This window comes from Sphaerodactylus townsendi, linkage group LG07 (genome assembly GCF_021028975.2).
Source record: "Sphaerodactylus townsendi isolate TG3544 linkage group LG07, MPM_Stown_v2.3, whole genome shotgun sequence".
Taxonomy (NCBI): domain Eukaryota; kingdom Metazoa; phylum Chordata; class Lepidosauria; order Squamata; family Sphaerodactylidae; genus Sphaerodactylus; species Sphaerodactylus townsendi.
Genome location: NC_059431.1, coordinates 18,304,198 through 18,328,570, shown reverse-complemented (window position 1 = coordinate 18,328,570; position 24,373 = coordinate 18,304,198). Strand labels below are relative to the sequence as shown.

At 44.2% G+C, this 24,373-nt stretch overlaps 1 protein-coding gene across 5 annotated transcripts in view; it reads right to left on the bottom strand.

The window, feature by feature from the left end:
- Window positions 1-24,373, bottom strand: part of NEDD4L (NEDD4 like E3 ubiquitin protein ligase) — a 301,785-nt gene that overhangs the window by 121,296 nt on the left and 156,116 nt on the right. For 2 of the 5 annotated variants that reach the window (XM_048503553.1, XM_048503552.1), the window contains exons 4-5: window positions 19,877-19,915; window positions 10,053-10,106 (exon numbers count right to left, since the gene is read on the bottom strand). In XM_048503553.1, the coding sequence (XP_048359510.1) occupies window positions 10,053-10,106; window positions 19,877-19,915 (93 nt within the window). Of the gene's footprint in view, window positions 1-6,180; window positions 7,371-10,052; window positions 10,107-19,876; window positions 19,916-24,373 lie in introns of those variants that run through there. The other 3 variants (XM_048503549.1, XM_048503551.1, XM_048503550.1) reach the window with 3 other exon arrangements.

The following is a 24,373-nucleotide window of genomic DNA, read 5'->3' as shown; positions in this document are numbered from 1 at the left end:
GGGTCAACAACCTTTCATTAATGAAAGAGGCAAACGTCAACATTTAGAGTAAGAAAGCAATGAAAAGCCAGAAGAAAGCTCGTCTGCCTAATTGAAAATTTAACTTTACCAGTAATTGTCACTTTGATTAACGACCAATACAGTCTCTTCAGACCAAATACTGGTTGTGGAGAGTCCTTTATTAGGAAATAGTGCACTTAAGTAATAAATATACGCAGGAACACCATGCACAACTATTTTAATACACCTGCATAAATCTGAGCGTGACTGGATTCCTGGCAACTATTTGCCTCTATCATTTGCCTTTCTGTACAGCATCTCCAAGAAACTCTTTAGGCCCATGAAAATGTCTGCCTGAAGTGCCCTTCACTTACTAGTTGTTCTAGCATTCCACCAACTCCCCCATATTGCCTTGACTGAAATATTTAATTTTCTCTTTTAAGACCCATATTTGGTTCCGTCCCGAGTGACCACTTTCGGGATTATAGCAATAAGATGCAGACCTCCAGAAAGGACCATACGCAAGCTACCGTGCATGGGTGCCACTTAACTAATTACGGGCATTCCACTTGGGAAAGTTACCAGATGTTGTCCCTCGTCACTTGAATGCATAACCCATGCACCATGATGTTTTCATAGCTGCCCAACCAGAGGGAAGAGAATTTGGTGGGAAAACGGCAAGACGACTGCCTAACCCTATGATGGCGAACCTTTGGCACTCCAGATGTTATGGACTACAATTCCCATCAACCCCTGCCAGCATGGCCAATTGGCCATGCTGGCAAGGGCTGATGGGAATTGTGGTCCATAACATCTGGAGTGCCAAAAGTTCACCACCACTGGCCTAACCCTATCAACCCTGTTCCACTATAAAGATGGTAAGTGGAAAGCTAAGTGCAGAATAATTGATAACAAAATAAAAGACACATTTCTACAGAAGCACTGAAACCCAATCGGGCAATTCTACGAGGCAGCTAAGCTATATTAACACGATTCCTTTATTATGAGTAAGGTAAGACTTAAAATGGCTTGTGAGTGATTTATCACAGGCCTGATGTAGCTTGCAAGCCAAACAATATTCACTTGACGGCAAACACAGTTTTGATCAGAAAGCACATTTGATAATGAAGCTTTGCAATGCATCTCAATCCCATTCCTAGTCTACAGTGCTTTGGGTGGGCAAAAGTAACAGTGGAAAAACGGTTTAGGAGACATCTTATTGTACAAGTGCAATATGATACGTATTTCTGGGCTTGGAAGTGACTCATATTCGACAATATGAATACTGAATCGAAGAGACGGCCATCTTGTCCCTCCTCTTACAATAAAATAAGACCATCAACAGCTCAGCCCACTACTCTCAAGCAATCAGCAGATCGCTAATGAGAATCTGCCATTGGCAAAATTCACATTCATTATCCAAAGGGTACCCACCCAACAGTAATATCCAGATAACTCAAGAAAGATTCTCAATAGTTTGAAATCTGCCCGCTGTGCTTTGAGAGTCCTTCATTACAAAGAGGGTAATTGCTGAAAAATTTTACCCTCCCTTTTCATAACAATACATTGAAACTATATATCAAATGTACTGTTACACTTCTACCCTGTTTCCCCAAAAATAAGACCTACCCCGAAAATAAGTCCTGGCATGATTTTTCGGGATTTTTGGAGGATGCTTGAAATATAAGCCCTATTCCAAAAATAAGCCCTAGTTACGGATTCCCCGGCGCAGCTGATCTGGTCACGTGAGGGGTGCAAAATCATGGGAAAAAATAAGACATCCCCTGAAAATAAGCCCTCACACACCTTTTGGAGCAAAAATTAATATAAGACCCTGTGTTATTTTCGGGGAAACACGGTACTAAAATCCTTCTTCTCACAATTGTTTGTGTAGGCTTTTTTTACAAGTCAGTGTAGAATCATTCATTCTTCAACCCAGAGCTTTCCTTACCGCTCACTTTCACTGAATAGCTCACTATAGAGATGAGTAGAGAACTTTCACGCCAGATTCAGCTTTAACATTTTTGCAGAGCAGATTTCAAACTTTTCTGGCTGCAACAATAGGAATGAATGGGCCTGCTTGGGGGAAAATACTGAAATAATGAGAAAACGGAACCTCGCTTTTCGGTTGTCAGAATCCACCGCTTCTGCAACCTGTACATGCTAACAGAAGCTAAACACTTCAGAAGTTGGATCTTGTGAATCCATTCAGTTACTGACGGCATTTTCCCCCCTGGTATATGGAGACCTCCCTGGATGCGAGAAGTGACTCCATGGTGTCCAGAGAAGGCTCTTTGTACCAGTGGGGTCACTGCCATTAACAGAATGAATCTGCAGGATCCAACCTGTGTAAGATGCATACATCCATACAAACTGGCTTAATTTGTGCAATTTATACAGGATGCAGTACAAAGTTTGCTTTTGTTGAAGACGTTTGCTTTTTTTTAAAGTGTTGACCAGCGCCTAAGAGACTTTTCTTGCTGTACTGCGTCCCCTTCCCACCCACGGACAATTTCTGCAAAGTGCTACCAAATTCCCTCTTCGCCACCGGATGCAACAAGCACAGCCACAGTTAAAGGCAATCACCAGGCACCTGTCATTTGCAAATTCACAGCTCTCCTGTGAAAATAAGACCTGGCCGGAAAGAAAAGCACTCTGCTACTTGGATGAAAAACAGCAGCTTTTGGGAAAAATACGGAAAACGCCTGCTGAAAGAGGATGACTGCCATGTTAGGCCAATCCAAACTTCCAAGCATTAGCAAAGAGCGGAAAGAAGGAAAAGGATCAACTTCATGCTGTCCACACCTACTTTTCCCTGTAGCCAAGCACAGATCTGGACTTTACATACATCATAGCAGCCACATGACGCTGTTAATGTGTAGTGAGATTCAATTGGAGAGATCCACAGCCTTTAAAAATGGAAGCCCCAAGGTCAAACATTACAGAAGGCACCCAAGAGGTCCTTCCTGATTACCACTTTGCTAAGATTTTAGAGGGAAGAGTTCACAGCTGCAATGACCTGCACAGTTCTTCAGACTCACAATAGGTGCCCCAAAAAGCTTCCACAAGAGGGAACAGCGACCACAAAGTGGAAGGGATCCTTTGTTCGCAAGAAAACACGCTGCCCAACGGGGCCCTTCCCACTCACATGTAAAAACAAACCTTGCACAAAGATCACGCACATTTTCCAGCACAATTCTATCTACGCAGACAGAGCGATGAGCCACAACTTCAAAAGCTCTGGTAGGAGGTAGATATTCATGACAGCCCATCCAAAGCAGCATGCTGCCAAACATAGGTGCGAACACACGCATGCCGCAATCGGGTAGATTCATGTGTGCTTGGAACACCATATTACATAGGACTTGTGCGAAACTCTATTTTCATTTTCAAGCAAGAGGAAACAAGAAGAAAGGTAAGACGTAAATGTTTGAGTAAACTATTTAACAAATTAATTTAAAAACGCCCAGTGCAGGTACAACTATATTTGTGTGACTGAGGATGCATTCTTGCGGATCTCTCTGACCCTGAAAGGTACAGAAAGGAACTCCATGTGAATTCCAGCCATGGCCTACACACACTTATTGCTGACATAGACTGATTTGTACCTGAAAGTGAGGCTCGCCTGTGAGTGGTATGTATTTGGCTAGCAAAAAAATCACTGAAATTACTTGGAACTGCATCTAACAACTTTGACAACCTGAAGTGATGGATCGGGTAGCAATAAGTATGCTCCCCTCTGCCACCCCTGCGAGGCAGACTTATTTTTAAAATAATACTATCTACTGTAAAGGTAATAATTTTGAAACATCACTGGTTGTTAGTAATTAACTAAAAAGTGATTTCATACTATTTAAAATATCACCAAATTCTTCTTGTTTTCCCATAAGAAATTGGCATCCCCTGAACTGACTTTTATACATAATTTTAATTGTTTCATCAATACCTATGTAATAAATTATCAGCTTTTGAGACCATCATGAATTTATAAATCTGAAAAAGAGTTAAAGTGAAGTGCTAAGCAGAAGGTGCGTCAATTTGATTTTTAGAAATACTACTTGTAACTATTAAAACGATAATGTAAAAATAATGCATTAGAAATGTTCCTGAAAAAAAGACTAAATATCCTGAAACACATCAAAATACTGGCAGGGATTTAAAAAATAATAATAATTTGCATTTTCATGAAAATCTGTATTTTAAAAGTGCTAATTCTTGTTCATCTGTGCACCCCCAACCTTTCAGAATAGGTTGAGATATGCACCTAAATAAAAAGATGAATAAAACATGCATTTGTTTTTTTTTAATGTACATCTTCAAACTAACATTTCAAAAACATTCTTTTGACACAACATGTTACCAGTTCCTATGGAATCAACTTCTGCAAGGGCTTGTTTATCACACTGTGAATTCAGTATACATTTTTCCCCTTTGCCAAACGCTTCATAGCAGAAGTATACTTTGGGCCCTAATTTTCACCACAGTGCAACTTCACTGAATTCACCTTACTCAGTCATATCTAAAGCATGTACACATATTATGCTCAGCTTCTAAAGAGAATCACATAAAACTACACAACTAGTATTCAATTATAAGCAGAAGCCTAAAGCTTTAAAAAAAATCTACAACACAAGCAACTTAGAAAAACACAATTGGAATATTAGTGCCCAACATGCAAATTCTTTAGGGAAAAAAAACAAATTATATTTTTTTAAAATCAGAATTTTACATATGCTAGAAAGTAGAACCTGCATACCATCTAAAGATGCTTTCAACTCTTGGTCTAAAGTCCTACAAACATTTTCCTGGGAGTAGGTCCAATGGAATAAAATTCTAGAGTAGACCTGCTAAGGATGACTTCCCCCAAAAATCAACAAACATGATCCCTTATTTAGAAACCTTCTTGAGTGTATGTATGAATACTTTTCCAAAAAGCAAAATGAAGAAGGAAGAAAGATTTTCTGTGCAGAGTTGTTATTAATGCTACAGGGTCATCATTTTTCCCCTTCCAGTTGGGCATTGCTTTTTAACACTGTTATTTACCCCAAAAGTGTCTGATCAACATATATGGAAACAATTCAGCCTAAAAACCTGTTCTAGTGGGGGGTTTTGTTTTTAAGTGGCTATTACCTATTACATATATTAACAAATTTAGAAACGTGGTCTGTGTTCAGTGATACTACAGTTTATGCCTAATAAAAGTTTACTGCACTGTACTGTACTACACAGCAAACCAACTCCAGTTTTCTTTTGAATTGTTCCATATATTATGTGGCAAAAAGGAAGCAAACCTTATTTCTGGTGTTATATGCAAAAAAAAATGTTTCCTTTAAAACAAGTAAATTTCCCCTCTGCAGTTATGTGGGGCCACACAATTCAAAACACATATCTTTACCACGGATCATTTCTTACTTCCAAATGGACAGCGAGCAACATAGCACAGACAAAACTGTATCATTAAAAGCTGACATTAACTTGAAAGTCAACTTTAGTTGGTTGGATTAAACAATTTAGAGGATCGAAACTCTTGGTACTGTGAAGCTGTAATCCTAAACCCACATTCCGTTAGACTGCCTGTTCAGCATACTTTAGCATAACAAAGCTAGCAGAGAAACAAGGATATAAATGCTTCAAATAAATAATGAACAATGTTGTATTTTTTGTTTATTTATTTACAACATCTCTATGCCATCTTTTTACCCAATTCAGGGTCCCGAAGGCAAGGGTTTTATAAACTGTGCACTGATCAATTTTGTAAATAGAGGCATTGGGTGAGATTCCACCATTCAGTTCAGTTCATTCCTTTGGTGCTAGGTGCCTTCTACCAACCTAAGGTGCTCTTGAGAGGACATCTTCCACCAATGAATGGTGTCATGCGCCAGAAGACCATATAGGTGTCCCTGCATCAAAATGGTAAGATCCAACACACTACTGAGATGATGGAACAATTAAGTAATATATGTGCCACTAGGATATTTCAAAATATGACTGTGAATGTGGTTATGAGTGAAAACTATTTTAGCTTAATGAAACAAGGATGTGTCAAGAATGTTCTGGAAGCATATAGACCTTTCTAGTTGCATTCCACAGTTGATTAACATGCCAAATCCAACATACACATTTTAAAAATTGCTTTCCCCTAAACACAAAGAGGGAAAATGAGTTCAGATATTAACTTACAGAGGAGTTGGTTGCCACAGGATCAGGAACACTAGAATTTTCCTGCCCAGATGCTTGATTTTTCTCATTAGTCCTACGGGTGACAAGAATTCTGAAGTGCTGCTGCCTTGAGTTTTGATCCGGTCGGATCTTAAACGTGCACCCTTGCCCTGGAGAAACCCGCTCCACCGAATTGCTTCTCGATATTTCTGAGGCATTCCCCGGAACTGCTGTATTCATGCCATCGCCCAGAGGGCTGACTCGTTCTGACTGTGGCTGAACTGGGTACGAGGTACTTCTTTCCAGGCGGATCCGGGGATACCGGACCAACCTATCTCCTTTTGTCCCGGTGAAACCAAAATTGCAATCTGCCCCTGCCCCCGGACTGTTCAAATGCGGCTGCTGCAATTGGAAAACTAGTAATTTTTTGCCTGAAGTGCCTGACCCATCTGGCAGGTGCTGTAAAGACCAGCGCCTGGGTTCTGAAGCAGCAGCATTATTTGGACTGTCTGAACCAAAGGGCATCAGCGTCACCTGAGGCACGTCTACACTTGAGGCACGATGTTGAATTCTTACCCCACTAATGTTTAACCCAGAGATGGATTTGTTTGCTGCATCGTCTTGAGCAGTAGCTGTATTGCTGTCATTCCAGCTATTGGAAGGTATTGTACAGAATATTCGATGGTTGGAGGATCCGCCATTCACCTCTGGGCCCGGGATCTCAGGCTGTCTGGGTGGGGAATTTTCTGGAGTTACCTGTGGACTGATTGCCGAAGAATGGCTCTCAACCGGAGAAGCACAATCCTCCCCAAAGTCTGAAAGTTTACACATCTCCTCTGGGGACTCTGGCGCCCCACACTCATCAGCATGTCCGTTCACACCCTTGCGCTGGAGGGAAATCTGCATGGATGAGCTCCTGGTCGGGCGCGCATCGATGTTGTTCAGCAGCTGAGGGATAAACATGGAGGTGCTTCTCTTCAAAGCCCCCACTTCTCGCAAATCGCCCCCGCCGTCGCTATAATCCATCCTGCGCCTGGAGACAGAGTGAGGCCCGTTCCTTCTTGGCAGAGTGTGGAATGCCATGAAAAAGTCATCATCCTCTCTCTCACGGTCTAGGATCTCCGATTCGGGAGCTGTGTTGCTTCGCCCAGAGCCAAAATGAAACCGCAGCCGATGGGCCATGGTTTAAGGGGAAAAGGGGGGGGGATGGCAACAAGTCCACAGGCACTGCCAGAAGTTACGAACCAAAGACATAAACTCCCAGAAAAAGCGTCTCATCTGCCAAACTGTTAGCACTGCTGCCCTGATAGCGACAGATAGCAGAAATAGCCCAAGTGGCAAACAGCATTCCAGGCATGATTGGATAAGAGCAATCAGCGCTCCTCTGTACTGTGACATAGGGTAGGATGGCTGGCATCACATGACCAGTTTCTCCCTCTCCAATGCAAGCTACTATTTTTTTTAATACCAGCAAGAGCCTGAAACAGCACCTTCACAGCTGTTCCTTTTCCATCAGAAAAGCAGTGGCCCCAAAGGGAGATCCCTCACAGCTGACTACGGCAGCAAACGCACTCGGCTCCGCTGTAAATCTAAACTGCATCATATTCACAGAACACTTCTGTACTAAGCCAAAATTGAAAGGAGAGGGAAGGATACAACAGCGACAGCAGAACACACACACACACAAGCATCACCCTCTAAAAACTCCTTTGATTTTGCACTGACTTTTTCGGGCAGATCAAGAATCACAAAAATGGCCGAAGGGAGGCATGCAGAGAAAATCTGTATTTGTCTGACCCCAGTTGCTGCCTTCAAGTAACCAAAATAAATATCAAAGATTGACTAGGAGTTAGATCTTTCCTCACATAAGAGTAAAACCACTTAAGTTGGTTGTCTCTTTGCTGTAGAAACGCACAGAGATATCAGATTGCCGCTGTAAGCACGCTAGAATTCGTCCGCTTCGGCTAGACGCCGAATTTTCTTCTTTGCCGAAGTCAAGAAAAACAAAAAAGAAACTCCGGTGGTTTTTTTTTTATTTTCCCTTTGCTGAGAGGGAAGGCTGAGAAGGCAAGCGAAATTAGCAACAGGGGTGCGCGTGAAGAGCTGCACAGATTTGTCTTCAACGCTGTACAGGAAACGCTGCCCAATCCTGGCCAACTTCCAATGAGAAAGTGAGCAATATTAGCGGTGTGGACTGCCAACATGGGATAGAGCTCTGCTTGTTAGGAGCCAAAAGCCTCCGAAGAACAACAGGCAGACTGAAACGCAACATTAAACAATGCCCGAATTCGGTTCTGCTATGTGCAGAGACTTAAATCAAGGGGCGGAGGTTAGGAGAGAGACAGGGCCTCAAAATGCTCTTACAGCATGAATTAAAAACCAGGTCGATGAAACTAAACAGTGTATGATAGAAGCAAACAAAACGGGTTGATTTGTAAACGCTTCACGGCAGCAGGAGTGCGGGTGTTGAGTCAACCACATCGAGATATTTAGGCGTTAAGCACAGAAAGAGAGCAGCCCGTATGACTTACAAAAATGGGACTTGCTTCAAATGAAAAAACTTGCCAAAGGTCAGCACAACCCTCTATTATTTCAAGCAGATCACCAGCCAACAACCAAGTTTAAAAAAATGTTTATTTGTTAACGCAATGGAATCAGGCCTGGCGGCTTGTGGGGGCAGAAAGGAGGGGTATAAATGTATAAAATAAATCAGTAAGATAAAACAACCATCGAACAGGGTTGTGTTCACCCATGGACACCGAACGTTGTTGTCACACAATTTTCGGTATGACTAGCATATTCTCAGTGCTAGTTAAGCAAGGCAACCTTTTTCCACAATTGCCTTTGCAAAAATGAGGCTCAATATTGGAAACCTTTTTAGGGGCCAGAATTCTTTCAGGAGGGGTGTGGGAAATTTCCCACACTTCTAAGGGCTTTCCAGACTCTTCAGTACACAAGTAGGCCAGGAAACACCCAACTCAGAGTTCAGGGACACACACACGCACAACGTAACAAAATGCCTTCGCAAACTGGCATTTTGAAACTCCACTAGGTGGCAAATACCTGCTGGAAAAGATGTGAGTTGGAACAAAGAAATGGCAGCCAGAAGAAGTGAGCTCTTTTCCCAGGTGATCTTTCAAATCAGAAAAAAAGGTAACAGAGAATGAACATCATGAGTGTTCATAAAAATATGTGTGGGATTGAGAAAGTTGGTAGAGAGAGTTTTTTTCTCCAGAAGAAGAAGAAGGAGGAGGAGGAGGAGAAGAAGAAGGAGGAGGAGGAGGAGGAGGAGGAGTCTGGATTTATACACCCGCCCTTTCTCTCCTGTAAGGAGACTCAAAAGGGCTTACAATCTCCTTCCCCTCCCCGCCCCAACAAACACCCTGTGAGGTGGGTGGGGCTGAGAGAACTCCGAAAAGCTGCAACTAGCCCAAGGTCACCCAGCTGGCATGTGTTGGAGTGCACAAGCTAATCTATTTCACCAGATGAGCCTCCACAGCTCAAGTGGCAGAGCGGGGAATCAAACCCTATTCCCCAGAGTGCACCTGCTCTTAACCACTACACCACTGCTGCTCCTATAAAATCAACTGGGTCTGTTGGAATGTCCTCTGCTACAGCTGAACCCTTTGCAGTTTTCCTCCCCTCTTGCCCAGCCTTTACACCACTGTGTCCCCCACCCATTTCATTTCATCACCAGCGTGAGGGTGAATGCAAGATTTCACACTTCCCTTCCAGCAACCCAAGGGGGCATGTTTAATCACCAAAGTACCCGGCACTGTTTCCACTTGCTACTCATGGGGTGACTTTTTCGGAACTGACCAGACTGGGGAGAAACTTTACAGTTATGGCAAAAGGAGAAGACATTTGTGTTTATACGAAGGTGCGACACTCACCAATCTATTTTCATCAAATACTTCGAAGAGCAGCCTGTGGTTAGAGGGATTTACCTAAAAGAGAAAGAAGGTGTCATTGTTACTGGAAGAGAAAAAAAATAATTATGTCTTTATGAGCAGAGTGGTTCTTTTGTCCAGGAACAGCTGATACAGATGCATCTTGCCTATTGTGTTTTTAAAATATATATATTTGTATTTTAAAATTGCAAATGCCTTAGACTGCAAATGCCTTAGCAGACCAGGTGCTCAGGAGCAGCAGCAGCAGAAGGGCATTGCTTTCACATCCTGCATGTGAGCTCCCAAAGGCACCTGGTGGGCCACTGCGAGTAGCAGAGTGCTGGACTAGATGGACTCTGGTCTGATCCAGCAGGCTAGTTCTTATGTTATTAAAACAGCTGGACCGGCTGCTAGTGTGTTTCTGAGTTAGTCATGACTTCTAAAGTCTTCTTGGCCTACGACCATCTTCCTTGCATGTCCCTGTGTGCCAAATGAAGTTTTCTGATCGCCATCTTCTAGTTGTTCCCACCCTTAAGGCTGCCTTACCAGGGCGTGGTTTTTCCCACTTCTGATTCCCATCTTATGGGACAGACCACCTCAGATGGTGAGGAGGGACACAGTTCTCTGACATTTTTAGGAGGTAGCATAAGCTCATTTTATTTGCTGGGACTTTTATGAATAATTGAGTTGCAGGCAGGGGAAGGGTGGGGGATAAAGTATTTTTTGTTATATTACGTATGGTTTTCATTTGACATTATAATCTGCCCTGAGCTACAAGGAAGAAAAAACAGTATACCCCACACCTCTCCCCAGAGAGATCTAAAGCAGGTTACATCACTCTCCTCTCCTGTATTTTATTCTCACAACAATGTTGCGAGGTAGGCCAGGCTTAGAGTGCACAACTCACCTAATATCACCCAACAAATGTCCATGGCAGAGTGGGGGTTGGGAACCTGGGCTTTCACATCACAGTCTGGCACTCCAATCACAGCACTATACTACCAAGCCACAACCCGTATTTCCCTTTCAAAGATTCACACTTAATATTTGGTGTGTGATTCCTCTACCATTCTGCTCCTAACCTGGCCCCACCGTTCACCCTTCCAGCATTTACTGCGGAGCAAGGAGCAGAAGAGAACTTGCTAGCCTGACAACTTCAGCTTGGAAAATTCCTGGAGATTTGGAGGTGGACATGGGGAGGGGATTTCAGCAGGGTGTAATTCCATACAGTCCACTTGACCCCCAGCAAATTTTTATACTTATATATAGTGGAACTGATCTCTGGAGACCAACTGTAATTTTGAGAAATCTTCAGGTCCCATCTAGAAATTGGCAACCGTATTCCTTGTTTTCAACAAGTCAAAAAAAGAAGAGCAGATTAGAGCATCCATGGAGGAGGAGGAGGAGGAGGAGGAGGAGGAGGAGGAGGAGGAGGAGGAGGAGGAGAGTTTGGATTTATATCCCCACCCTTCTCGCCTGCAAGAGGCTAAAAGGGGCTTACAATCTCCTTTTCCTTCTCCCCTCACAACAAACACCCTGTGAGGTGGGTGGGGATGAGAGAGCTCTGAAGAACTGTGACTAGCCCAAGGTCACCCAGCTGGCATGTGTTGGGAGTGCACAAGCTAATCTAGTTCACCAGATAAGCCTCCACAAGGTCAAGTGGCAGAGCGGGGAATCAAACCCGGTTCTCCAGATTAGAGTGCACCTGCTCTTAATCACTACGCCACACTGGCTCTCAAGAGACTACCATGATCCAGTGACTTTATTCAAGGCCAAAGCTGGACTGGGTCACGATGAAGTCAGAAAAGAAGATTCCCTATCTCCCAGTGGATCCCACTTGTATGACTTTTTTCTACAAATTCAGCAACAGCACTTTTTGCAATAAGCCACCTTCCTTCTGTGCTATTCTAATTCAGCTTCTTGTAAACAATGTCCCCTTTTATTAGCACTACCTAGATTATTCTTAGCCCTGCCACAGTGACAGGAAATGAGAACGTCATAAACCGTCATACGCTTGTGCAGATAATGAGAACTGCCTGGAAACTCTTGTCCATAAACCTCTCACCATATTAAAAAAGAATACTGACCTATGGCAACCACCTATGGCTTTTTTTTCTGCAGAAATCAATTAGAATAAAACAGGGTTGTTGCCAAGGACTCCTCAAGGCCGCTCGTTGCCCCAAGAAAGAAAGACCAGTCTCCTCTGCCAATATCAAAGTTGTTTAACCAGTGGCGTACTGTCAATAGGAACATGGGGTATACCTTGTCTATTAGAGGCACGGGGGGCAAGAACAAGGCCTTGCCCCTGGACCCGGTTTAATCCTCTATGTCTGACCATATTCAGAGCAGCAAACATATGAAAACCAGTGCAAGGAGGCACCATGAGGAGAAGGCCTTCCAGGGCAACTGGTTGGCCACTGCACAAAACGAGATGTTTTAGTACACATACCACTGGTCTGATTCAGGAGTCTCCACTTATGGTTCTTATGGTTCAAAATGAAGCTCTATGGCTACATTACAGGGGGTCCGTTTGGATACAGTCAGCTGTAGCATAAATCTGGAAGATGATGCATGTCACCTTCGACAACGCTGATGGGCTGTAGAGAACTGGGCCACTCTGGTTCATCTGTCCCCTTCCTATCGTGCCACTCTGAGCAGTAGCTTAGGCTGGTGACTTGGACCCCATCACTTGAATTCAGAGAAGGCAAAGCATCAAATGCTGACCCCTCAAGGTCTTCTCAACTACAAGCCATGGTGGCGAACCTTTTGGCCATGCTCGCAGGGGCTGATGGGAATTGCAGTCCATAACATTTATTTATTTATTTATTTATTTATTTATTTATTCATTCATTCATTCATTCATTCATTCGGTTTATAGACCGCCCTCCCCCTAAGGGCTCAGGGCGGTGAACAACATAAGTAGAGCACAATATAGCAAATCAAGTTAAAATTCAATACGTTAAATAATACAGGCTCTAAAAGATAAAATATAAACCTTCCCCATTAAAATGCAGCATTAAATTAGTATTAGTACATGATGGCATCCGCTGTTAACTCCTCAACCCCAAGGGGTGGTAGGATGATCCAGTCTGGAGTGCCAAAGGTTCGCCAACACTGCGCTAACATCTGGAGTGCCAAAGGTTCGCCAACACTGGAGTGCCAAAGGTTCGCCAACACTGCGCTAGGGAATGAACCATCAGGGGTCTAAAATGTGTCCAACTGCATAGTCATGCTTTCTCTAAGAGTCTTTGTTATCGCTCAACTATCTCTGGTCAATAGGGTTGCCAGCTCCAACACTGCGCTAGGGGGTCTAAAATGTGTCCAACTGCATAGTCATGCTTTCTCTAAGAGTCTTTGTTATCGCTCAACTATCTCTGGTCAATAGGGTTGCCAGCTCCAGGTTGGGAAATACTGGGAGATTGGGGGGGGGGGGTGTTAGACACTGAAGAGGGCGGGGTTTGGGAATGGAGATACTTCAATGGGGCATAATGCCATAAAGTCCACCTTCTGAAGAAGCCATTTTCTCCAGGTAAACTGATCTCTGTTGCCTGGAGATCAGTTGTAACAACGGGAGTGTCCAGCCACCACCTGGAGACTGGAATCCCTAGCAGTCAACATTTCACATGTTCTCACTTTTTAACCCTTCATAGCTACACAGAGGGGTGATTATATTAGTTGGCTGCAGCCAAGAAAAAAGCCCCGTCCCCCATTTTTATTGGAGAATACATTTTTGTAGACTAGAACTCTGCTTCATCAGATGGATGGTGAATCCTCTGAGGATCTGATGAACTCTATGGCCCCTTCCGCCCATGCAGAGTAACGCACTTTCAGTCCACTTTCACAATTGTTTGCAAGTGGATTTTGCCATTACGCATAGCAAAATCCAGCTGCAAAGTACTGTACATTGAAATTGGATTGAAAGTACATTACTCTGCATGTGCGGAAGGGGCCTAAGTGTATTCAAGTGCCGTTAATGTGTTTCTGACTCAAAGTCCTCTAAAACTATCTATTGTTAACAGCCTTGCAAATTGAGGGTTGTGGCTTCCTTTATAGAGTCAATCCATCTCATGTTGGTTCTTCCTCTTTTCCTGCTGCCATTAACTTTTCCTAGCATTATTGTCTTTTTCAGTGAATTTTACTTTCTCATGTGACCAAAGTATGAAAGCCCCCGTTTAGTCATTTTAGCATTTAGGGACGGTTCCGGCTTGATTTGAGCTGGAACCCACTTATATGTTAAGTTGTCAGTCCGCAGCATTCATAATACTGTCTTCCAACACCACATTTCAAAGGAATCTATTTTCTTCCTGTCAGCCTTCTTCCATGCCCAGCTCTCACACCCATACATAGAAACAGGGAATACGGTAGCATGAATTAGCTTGATCTTGGTTGCCAGTGACACATTCTTAAGACTTAATCTTTTCTAGCTTCCTCACGGCTGTCCTTCTCAGCCTCAGTCTTCTGATTTCTCGGCTGTAGTCTCTCTTTTGGTGGATGATGGAACCAAGGAACAGAAAGTCTTGAACAATTTCAATTTTAAGTGAGCTCTAGCTTACGAAAATGTATGCCGCAATAAATCTTCTCATATTTAAGGGGTCACTGTTGGACAAGAAGGGATGCCAAATGCCAGAAGAAGAAGAAAACATCCTAACAAAGGCTAAACTGGATGTTATTTACCAGGTGATGTTATTTACCTCCATGCCATTAAAAGCATCAGCTGACCATTGCAACACACTATGCTTCTATTAAAGAGACAGGATATTTTGTTCTCCGTGCACTTGGCAACGTTGCTACTGACATATAAATCTGATAAGTTAGCATGATGTTCTCTTTCTGCTGAAATCTGAGGAACATTTTATATGCCTTGAATCCATCTGAACTGCCAAGTCAGCACCCCTTCTGGGTTTTTCCAGACATAGGGAGGGCAGATGATATCTCCTTCGATTCAGGGTTGCTTTCACTGTTAGGTTTTCATCATATTTTGCAGTAACCCTCAAAGCAGTAATTAATAACGGATCTGTGCTCCTCACACAATGCAGATAATTGATTGCGGGCAAGTTGTGAGACTTAACACTTCTACGCACATTATGTTTTTCCCCCCAAGTGTTCACAGATGTGAGGGACTCCTTTGAAATTACAATTCAGAGTCTCAGATTTGGTTTTCACTTTCTGGAAGTGATTTCACTTTGGTTTCACTTTCTGGAAAGAAACGTGGAAGGGTTTGAGTCAGGGGTGAGCTTCCCTTCATACCTTTCACATTCCTGTCCCAGCGAACCCTCAGATAAACATTGCCCTTGAAAACTGCACAAATATCATGTCCCATGTAAAGAAAACATTACACAGAGATTTTGTACTCGTTCAGAAGCAGGTCCTGCTAAATTAAATGGACACACTCACTGGCTGATTACGTACAAGGCATCTGCTGCTTGACGGGGCAAATGTCTGTCGCAGCAAAGATTTCTTGTATGGACATATTTCCTCAGGCCCCACTTCACTTTCTAGTCTCCCCGAGGCAAGTGAGACCACTTCTAGTACAAATTTAATTTTGTTTTGCTGTCAAAACGGGGAGCTTTCCCAATAAGCACAGATTTAATCCGGATCTCTTTCCTTCGCCCACGGCCAGCCTGCCTAGCTCCACCCTTCCCATTCCTCGCACTGCCATCCATGCCTGTCCCCCCTCCTTGGGGGACAGAGAGAGAGAGAGAGAGAGAGAGAGAAAGGAAGGAAAGGGAAGGGAAGAGATAATAGGAGCTCTATAGTATTGGGACTACTGAGTGTTATGAGAGCTGTGTCTTTAAGAGGGGTGGAGTTAAGAGAACCAGATGCCCATTGAGACTAGCTGTGGGAGAGGACTAGGCTGGGCTGCCTCCTTGCGTGTAAACAGAGATATGCAAGGAGACCACACTTCAGCCCCACCAAGCAGCTAAAAGGCCCGAGAGACATGTTCCATGAGTAAAGGGCCATTAACAAGAAAACATGTGATTGCAGTTTACAGTGCAATCCTAGATGGAGTTACACCCTTTTAAATCCAGTGTAGTCGATTGGCTTAAATGGGTGTAACTCTGGTTAGGACGGCACTGCTAGTACCTTCAAGTATAACAAGACGAGACATAAGTTCTGGTAGAAAGATTCCTACATATTAAACCTTGTTGTGAGTAGAATGGAAAAAGGAGCAGACACGCAGAATTCATTGCCAAGTCCATTTCTAGGGATTGTGCATTACTAATCAAAACAGGCATACCCTTTCCCACCTCCCAGAGAGTATATGAGAGGAATCAATGCAGTTAACTAGGACAGTAAAGATGACGGCTGAAATAAAACCTTCTCTATTTTCACTATTTAAACATGCTATAAAAATCAATTTGAAAACCATTTATGATCTCTCCAAATTGAGGCGCTGCTAAAAATACTGGTTTCAAATTGTTTGCCGGGGGGGGGGAGCCAACTGCATAGACACCATTTGAAAAAGATACCATCATTTTTAACAATCTACAATGCCCTACTCTGTCTACAGACAGCTGCTCCAAAAGATTAAATTTAAACTGCTGAAATGTTACCTTGCTTTCTTTTGCCTTTCGCTTTTTAAATAAATACTTTCACAGAAAGACGAACCATCACATTATAGTAACAAGGCATCAGGGATAAGGAATTTGAGACTTGTTCATCACATCTGATTTCGAGTAATATCTGGAAATAAAAGTCTTTGCTACTGGTTGGAGTAGTGGAGGTTTCATGAAAAATATCGCGTATAACGTAGACAAGGTTTTAACTAAAGTTCTAGAAACCTGTTTTGCATAATCTGTGCTTAAGTGGACAATAAAGCATTCAAACAAACTCACAGAAGTATGGATTCACCATGGTTCCATTCATAATACTCCTGCCTCTACAGCACAGCTTTGAAAATTCCCAAACCATAAAATAAATCACCTTTGTCTAATTATATCACACAATCATATAGAAAGAGTGTGGACTGGTTAAATTATGTAGCAGAGATTACAACTTTTGATGTTAACGGGCCTGTAATCTTTTGGAGCAGAAGTCCTTTTCCACTGAACCTGTTCTTTCACTTAACTTAGCACTCATTCTGCCTTCTCCTCCATTTAAAAAATGAGCAGAAAAAGTTAGGAGTTTTGGTCCAGGACCAGGGAGACCTGGGTTCAAATTTCCCCTCAACTCTTGCAGCAGCCTGAAAATCCCCTCCCCCATCCTGCTCAAACCTTTGGGAAAGTAATCTTGCAAACATTTCCTAGAAATCGTCGCAGACTCTCTGCTGTTTTTTTTCCTGGCCTAATGCAAACCTTTCGGGCAGCCCTCGGTTTTGTGCCCCAATTTACTGCAACGAAATGAAAATGTCAGTGGAAAGTGAATGGGGCCCTTGCAATGGGGGGGGGGTGTGTGCTTGATTTTGCCATCAGGGCTGACTTATGGTGATCTTGTAGGGCAGTGGTTCTCAACCTGGGGGTCAGGACCCCTTTGGGGGTCGAACGACCCTTTCACAGGGGTCATCTAAGACTCTCTGCATCAGTGTTCTCCATCTGTAAAATGGATAAATGTTAGGGTTGGGGGTCACCACAACATGAGGAACTGTATTAAAGGGTTGCGGCAGTGGTGGGATCCAAAATTTTTAGTAACAGGTTCCCATGGTGGTGGGATTCAAACTGTGGCATAGCGCCAATGGGGCTGGGCGGGGCACGACGGCAGCGTGGCTGGGCATTCCGGGGGCAGGGCATTCCTGGGCGGGGCTGTGGAAAGGACGCAGCCGCTGCGCAGGTCCTTGGGCGGGAAACGAATGCACGCAGGCGCAGGCTGCCACGCACGCCGGTGCACCTCCTGCTAGACTGCTTCAAGTTCTGCGTGCTACTGCTGAGAGGAGGGGCCTAACTAAGGCAAAAATCACATGGCAAAATCACCAATTAGTAACCCCCTCTCAGCACACACAAATAATTAGTAACCTACTCTCGGGAACCTGTGAGAACCTGCTGGATCCCACCTCTGGGTCGCGGCATCAGGAAGGTTGAGAACCACTGTTGTAGAGTCTTCTCGGAGACAGAACACTCAGAGGTGGTCTGCCGTTGCCTGCCTCTGTCTGACTGAAAGAAATCTGAGAAAATTGTGACTAGCAGGGGTGGGCAACTTTTTTCAGAAATTTTCAGGCTTAGCTTTGAAAGACCTGACATTTTCAGCTAGGAAAGAATCTAATGCTAAGCTGAGGCTACGGAGTTCTCGCTGTTCCTCTGTGCCACGAGCCTTGCTCCTGGGACCACTTCCAGACACATGTGGACAGTGTAGACCCCTTCCCCCTTGAATCCTGTAAAATCTGTCCTATTATAAAATTACCACCCCTTCCCCTTTGCAGAGAGCTTTCATCCATCACAAATCTGCATTTGCACTGAAGGAAACCGAGGTCCAACTTTGGAACAGCACACACAGGACTGAATGGGATACTTGAAGGGGGTGAGGAACAGAGTTATGTACTCTGCTCAAAGCACAGAAGTAAGATGCATCCTTCTGAATCTTCTTTGTGCTCATGGGAATACAAGCATCATAGATATGGCAGAGTAGGTGAAGCGGGGGTCCCCAGCCTTTTTGAGTCTGCATGTAACTTTGGAATTCTGAGAGGAAATAGTGAACACTGCTCCAAAATGGCTGCCACAGGAGGGGGAAACCAAACCAGAAATGGCTGCCTTTGGAGGTAGAACCAAATGGAATAACTCCCTCCTTACAGATCCTGGGCAGAAGGAAACCCTGAAGGCAGAATGGACCCACACACTGCTTACCAGTCCTCCTTCATCCTCCAGTAGAAAACCCTTTAATTTAAATGAGGGCTGCCAATAGCAAGTCCTGTCATACAATGACGCTGCCTACTTTCTGAAAAGTTTGGTAACTGCCAAGGGAAATACTGAGGTGATCATGGCACTTATGGAGACCACGTTGAGGAAACCAGGGGTAGTGGACTAAAGTGGATGCATCACCATTAGATAGAGAAATGCGGTTGGATTCAACCAGTTCTCTGCAGGGGGGAGGAAGGGAGGGGGTCCATTCTGCCCCCCCCCCCAAAGTCTAGGCTGGGGATTATAGGGCCTTTATGAGAAAAGCTATGGAGGATAGGGACTGGAATGAGGAGAACTCACTGAGACTGAGAGAAAAACCTGGATGGATCCAAGCTATCGACTTTGATCTGGGAGAACTACAGTAACGTCCTTCACCTGTACATACCATTTTAGCTTCATCACTTTCTCACAGGGTTGTTGAGACAAGAGGAAACATTTGGCATATTAAAGTATGTTGCTATACTGGTTGTGGTGGGTTTTCCGGGCTGTGTGGCTGTGGTCTGGTGGATCTTGTTCCTAACGTTTCGCCTGCATCTGTGGCTGGCATCTTCAGAGGTATATCACAGAGGAAAGTCTGTTACACACTGTGTCCAGTGTGTAACACACAGTATGCAACAGACTTCTCTCTGTGATACACCTCTGAAGATGCCAGCCACATATGCAGGTGAAACGTTTAGGAACAAGATCTACCAGACCACGGCCACACAGCCCGGAAAACCCACCACAACCAGTTGAATCCGGACATGAAAGCCTTCACCAATACATTGTGTTGCTATACATTACCAAAAAAAAAGGCTAGTAATAGTTACGCACAGTAGCTGTGGCTTAACACTGACAAACAGGTTCATCAACCTTGGATTTAGCTATTTTAAGAACCGACTTCCTTGCTAGAGCGGAGCGAAAGCTTCTTAATCCAAAATCTGTTTCGAACAGCTACCAGGTGCCAACCAGTTGCATGCAAAAGACATCTTTCATTCAAACTATTTAAACAAAACTTACTCTAAAATAAAATTCTTCGTTCCACTTCGGATTCAGAGTCTGCAATAGAAAAAAAAATCATTTGCATTGAGCAAGCAAAACAAAATAATTTTGCAGCATTTCCTAAACTTTTTTCAAATATACAGCTTGGCACGTTGTGCTACAATTTAAAACCGGGAACAACGTCCTTTGCCAAGAGTCAAGTACGAAAGGAAAAATGCATAGCAACAGCTCCCATCAATAATGAAGACACTGTCATCGACAGTCTTGCAATTCATTCACTGAGCAAACTTCGTGTGGGAGGGTTATGCGAAATGGGATGAAGCAGAAATAGACGTCAGCTATAAATAGGACCTTCACAGTGGGAGCCGGATCACTGATGACCTGGGCAGAGATGTCTTAATGAAGGCCGTTAAATATTTCATTATTAAAATTCTTTAACATGTTGTCGGTGGCGTGGCGAGGGAGTATGTGTTCTAATGACCACTGTGTGAGCAGAGGGATAAATTTAGATGGCTGAAGCTAAGTCATTAGCATACACATGGGAATTTATCTCCCAGTGGAAATGCAGTTCAGATCAACCCGAAAAAATTTTAAACGACAACTTTGGAACTGTGGCAAACAAAATTGTGTGTACTGCTCTATTGTCAAACGATATCCCAACTAATTTAGCTCTGAGCAGGGCCCCAAGGATGATTTAAAACAAATTTTAAAACCATATCCCTATGAACACCGTAAAAATATAAACAGTGAAAATACCGCCCACAGATCAGGACTCAGTTCAAAAACTTAGATCACAAATGAATTGTTTCTAAGGCCTCTCTGAAATAACAGGATTCAGCAGCAGTGGCGTAGGAGGTTAAGTGCTCATGTATCTAATCTGGAGGAACCGGGTTTGATTCTCAGCTCTGCTGCCTGAGCTGTGGAGGCTTATCTGGGGAATTCAGATTAGCCTGTACACTCCCACACACGCCAGCTGGGTGACCTTGGGCTAATCACAGCTTTTCGGAGCTCTCTCAGCCCCACCTACCTCACAGGGTGTTTGTTGTGAGGGGGGAAGGGCAAGGAGATTGTAAACCCCTTTGAGTCTCCTGCAGGAGAGAAAGGGGGGATATAAATCCAAAACTCCTCCTCCTCCTTCTCCTCCTCTTCTTCTTCTTCTTCTTCTTTCTCAAGGCCATAAGCAAGTGAAACTAATCTGCTGTGTTTAATAAGTTTCATTGTCAATGGATACCATCACTGGAAAGGTTTTGTTCTTTATCCTTAACAGCCTGAAGCCTGGAGCAGACTCTTGTCTGCATAAGAGACCCCAGCAAAGATGGATGCAGATCCTTCCATACAGTAATGATTCTCCATGTGGCTTTCAGCCCCTCGGAAAATGCCGAGGAATCTACAGTGGCAATGAAGCATCCACACAACAAGTTTCCCACAACTGCCTTGCTTTTGTCTCCTGAAGCTGATGTTCTTCCTCCATCAGGCTTTGAAAAAGAAAAGCCCAGAAACTGACATACTGCTACACTGTTATAATGGAGAGCCAGCGTGGTGTAGTGATTAAGAGCAGGTGGGTTCTAATCTGGAGAACTGGGTTTGATTCCCTACTCCTCCACCTGAGTAGCAGAGGCTTATCTGGTGAACTAGATGTGTTTCCGCACTCCTACATTCCTGCTGGGTGACCTTGGGCTAGTCATAGTTCTTTGGAACTCTCTCAGCCCCACCTACCTCACAAGGTGTCTGTTGTGGGGAGAGGAAGGGAAAGGAGCTTGTGAGCCACCTTGAGTCTCCTTACAGGAGGGGAAGGTGGGGTATAAATCCAAACTATTACTACTGCTGCTGCTGCTTCTGACTTAGCTCCTAGCTCCATTGCATTCTTGACCTTTTGTTGCAGAGTATATAAGGGGAAAGGTATACCCCATGATCCCAAAGCATAGCTTTTACAGTGGGCAAAGTTGGTAGCACGCAACCCGCTGATGGCTTTCTAAAACACCATCAAGAACTATCGCCCCTGAACATGACACAGCCTACTGCTTTCTCGACTGCATCTGTATCAAATCAACAAACTGAGGCTACTGTGTGGTTCTAAACACCTCCCTGGAGTTCACACATTACGCCCCAACAATTTACCATAGCTAAGACGTGGACAATGAATACCACAATTGCAGCTATGCTCGCTTCCCCATCTCTTTGCAAGAATGTGGGGTGCAAGACGACAATAGCAGCAGTTAAGCTGCTATAAGATGGGGTGGGGGCGGGGGCATTGATCCCATGAAAAATGCAAGCCATATGCTCCAGCGTCCCTGGGGACCACTTTGCCTTGAGTTCCGATGGCATGTCAGGCAGAAGAAAAATAACGGCCTCCTGCCACTTCCAAGAACTTACCCATTAATCAAACATTGTAGGGCCGGGAGAGACCACTCAAGGCCAATTCCTGGACATCTGTGCATTGTACAGAATAAATTTTTCGCTCCTTTTGACAAATTTAGAACACCCAGATGCAAAAGATCCACAGGAGGGGGGTTGAAGAACCACTGCTTTCACCGGCAATGGGAGAAAGGATGGCAGGAGGCGAAATGGGCTGGAAGCACCATGGACCTCAGCTGCTCAGGTGATCCTGAAATTTAAACGACGACGTCTCTCCCTATGAAACTGACACCTGCCACCAACTTTAAGGGTGGCCCACAGTGAATTTCAGTAAATATTGGGAGATTTGAATAATCAATCATTTGTATGCATCTGAGAAAATAAAAGGGTTTTAAGCTTAGGAGGAGGAGGACCATAAGAACGAGCCTGCTGGATCAGACCAGAGTCCATCTAGTCCAGCACTCTGCTATTCGCCGTGGCCCACCAGGTGCCTTTGGGAGCTCACATGCAGGATGTGAAAGCTCTTCTGCTGCTGCTCCCGATCACCTGGTCTGCTAAGGCATTTGCAATCTCAGATCAAGGAGGATCAAGATTGGTAGCCATAAATCGACTTCTCCTCCATAAATCTGTCCAAGCCCCTTTTAAAGCTATCCAGGTTAGTGGCCATCACCACCTCCTGTGGCAGCATATTCCAAACACCAATCACGCGTTGCGTGAAGAAATGTTTCCTTTTATTAGTCCTCATTCTTCCCCCCAGCATTTTCAATGTATGCCCCCTGGGTTTAATATTGTGAGAAAGAGAGAAAAAATTCTCTCTGTTAACATTTTCTACCCCATGCATAATTTTATAGACTTCAATCATATCCCCCCTCAGACGTCTCCTCTCCAAACTAAAGAGTCCCAAACGTTGCAGCCTCTTCTCATAAGGAAGGTGCTCCAATCCTTCAATCATCCTCATTGCCCTTCTCTGCACTTTTTCTATCTCTTTGATATCCTTTTTGAGATGTGGCGACCAGAACTGAACACAGTACTCCAAGTGCGGTTGCACCACTGCTTTATATAAGGGCATGACAATCTTTGCAGTTTTATTATTAATTCCTTTCCTAATTGTCCCCAGCATAGAGGAAAGAGAAGGAGGAGGAGGAGAAGAAAAAGAACAATTTGGATTTATACTTTGCCTTCCTTTTCTGTAAGGAGTTTCAAGGCAGCTTACAAGCAGTGCGGTAGGTAGGGCTGAGAGAGTTTAGAGAGGACTGTGACTAGCCCAAGGTCACCAGAAGGCTTCACGTGTAGGAGTGGGGAAACAAATCCAGTTCACCAGGTAAGAGTCCGCCGCTCATGTGGAGGAGTAGGGAGTTAAACCCTATTCTCCAGATTACAGTCCACCATTCTTAACCAACACACCATGCTGGCTCTCTTAACAAGTTTGACACCAATAGGGTTTCCGAGTCCCCATCAGTAACTGGTGTGGGGTGGGGGAGATGTCAGATCCTGGTTGGGAAACTCTTGGAGATTTGAGGATGGTGCTCCAACCATCAGGAGCAGGATGGTGCTCAAACCATCAGGAGCTCAGACCAGGTGCTCAGGAGCAGCAGCAGCAGCAGGCCATTGCTTTCACATCCTGCACATGAGCTCCCAAAGGCACCTGGTGCTGGACTAGATCTGTGGTGGCGAACCTTTGGCACTCCAGATGTTCATGGACTACAATTCCCATCAGCTCCTGCCAGCATGATCAATTGGCCATGCTGGCAGGGGCTGATGGGAATTGTAGTCCATCACAACTGGCGTGCCAAAGGTTCGCCACCACTGGACTAGATGGACTCTGGTCTGATCCAGCAGGCTCTTCCTTATGTTCTCATGATGGAAGAAGAAGAAGAAGAGGAGTTTGGATTTATATCCCCCCTTTCTCTCCTGCAGGAGACTCAAAGGGGCTTACAATCTCCTTGCCCTTCCCCCCTCACAACAAACACCCTGTGAGGTAGGTGGGGCTGAGAGAGCTCCGAGAAGCTGTGACTAGCCCAAGGTCACCCAGCTGGCATGTGAGGGAGTGCACAGGCTAATCTGAATTCCCCAGATAAGCCTCCACAGCTCAGGCGGCAGAGCTGGGAATCAAACCCGGTTCCTCCAGATTAGATACATGAGCTCTAAACCTCCTATGCC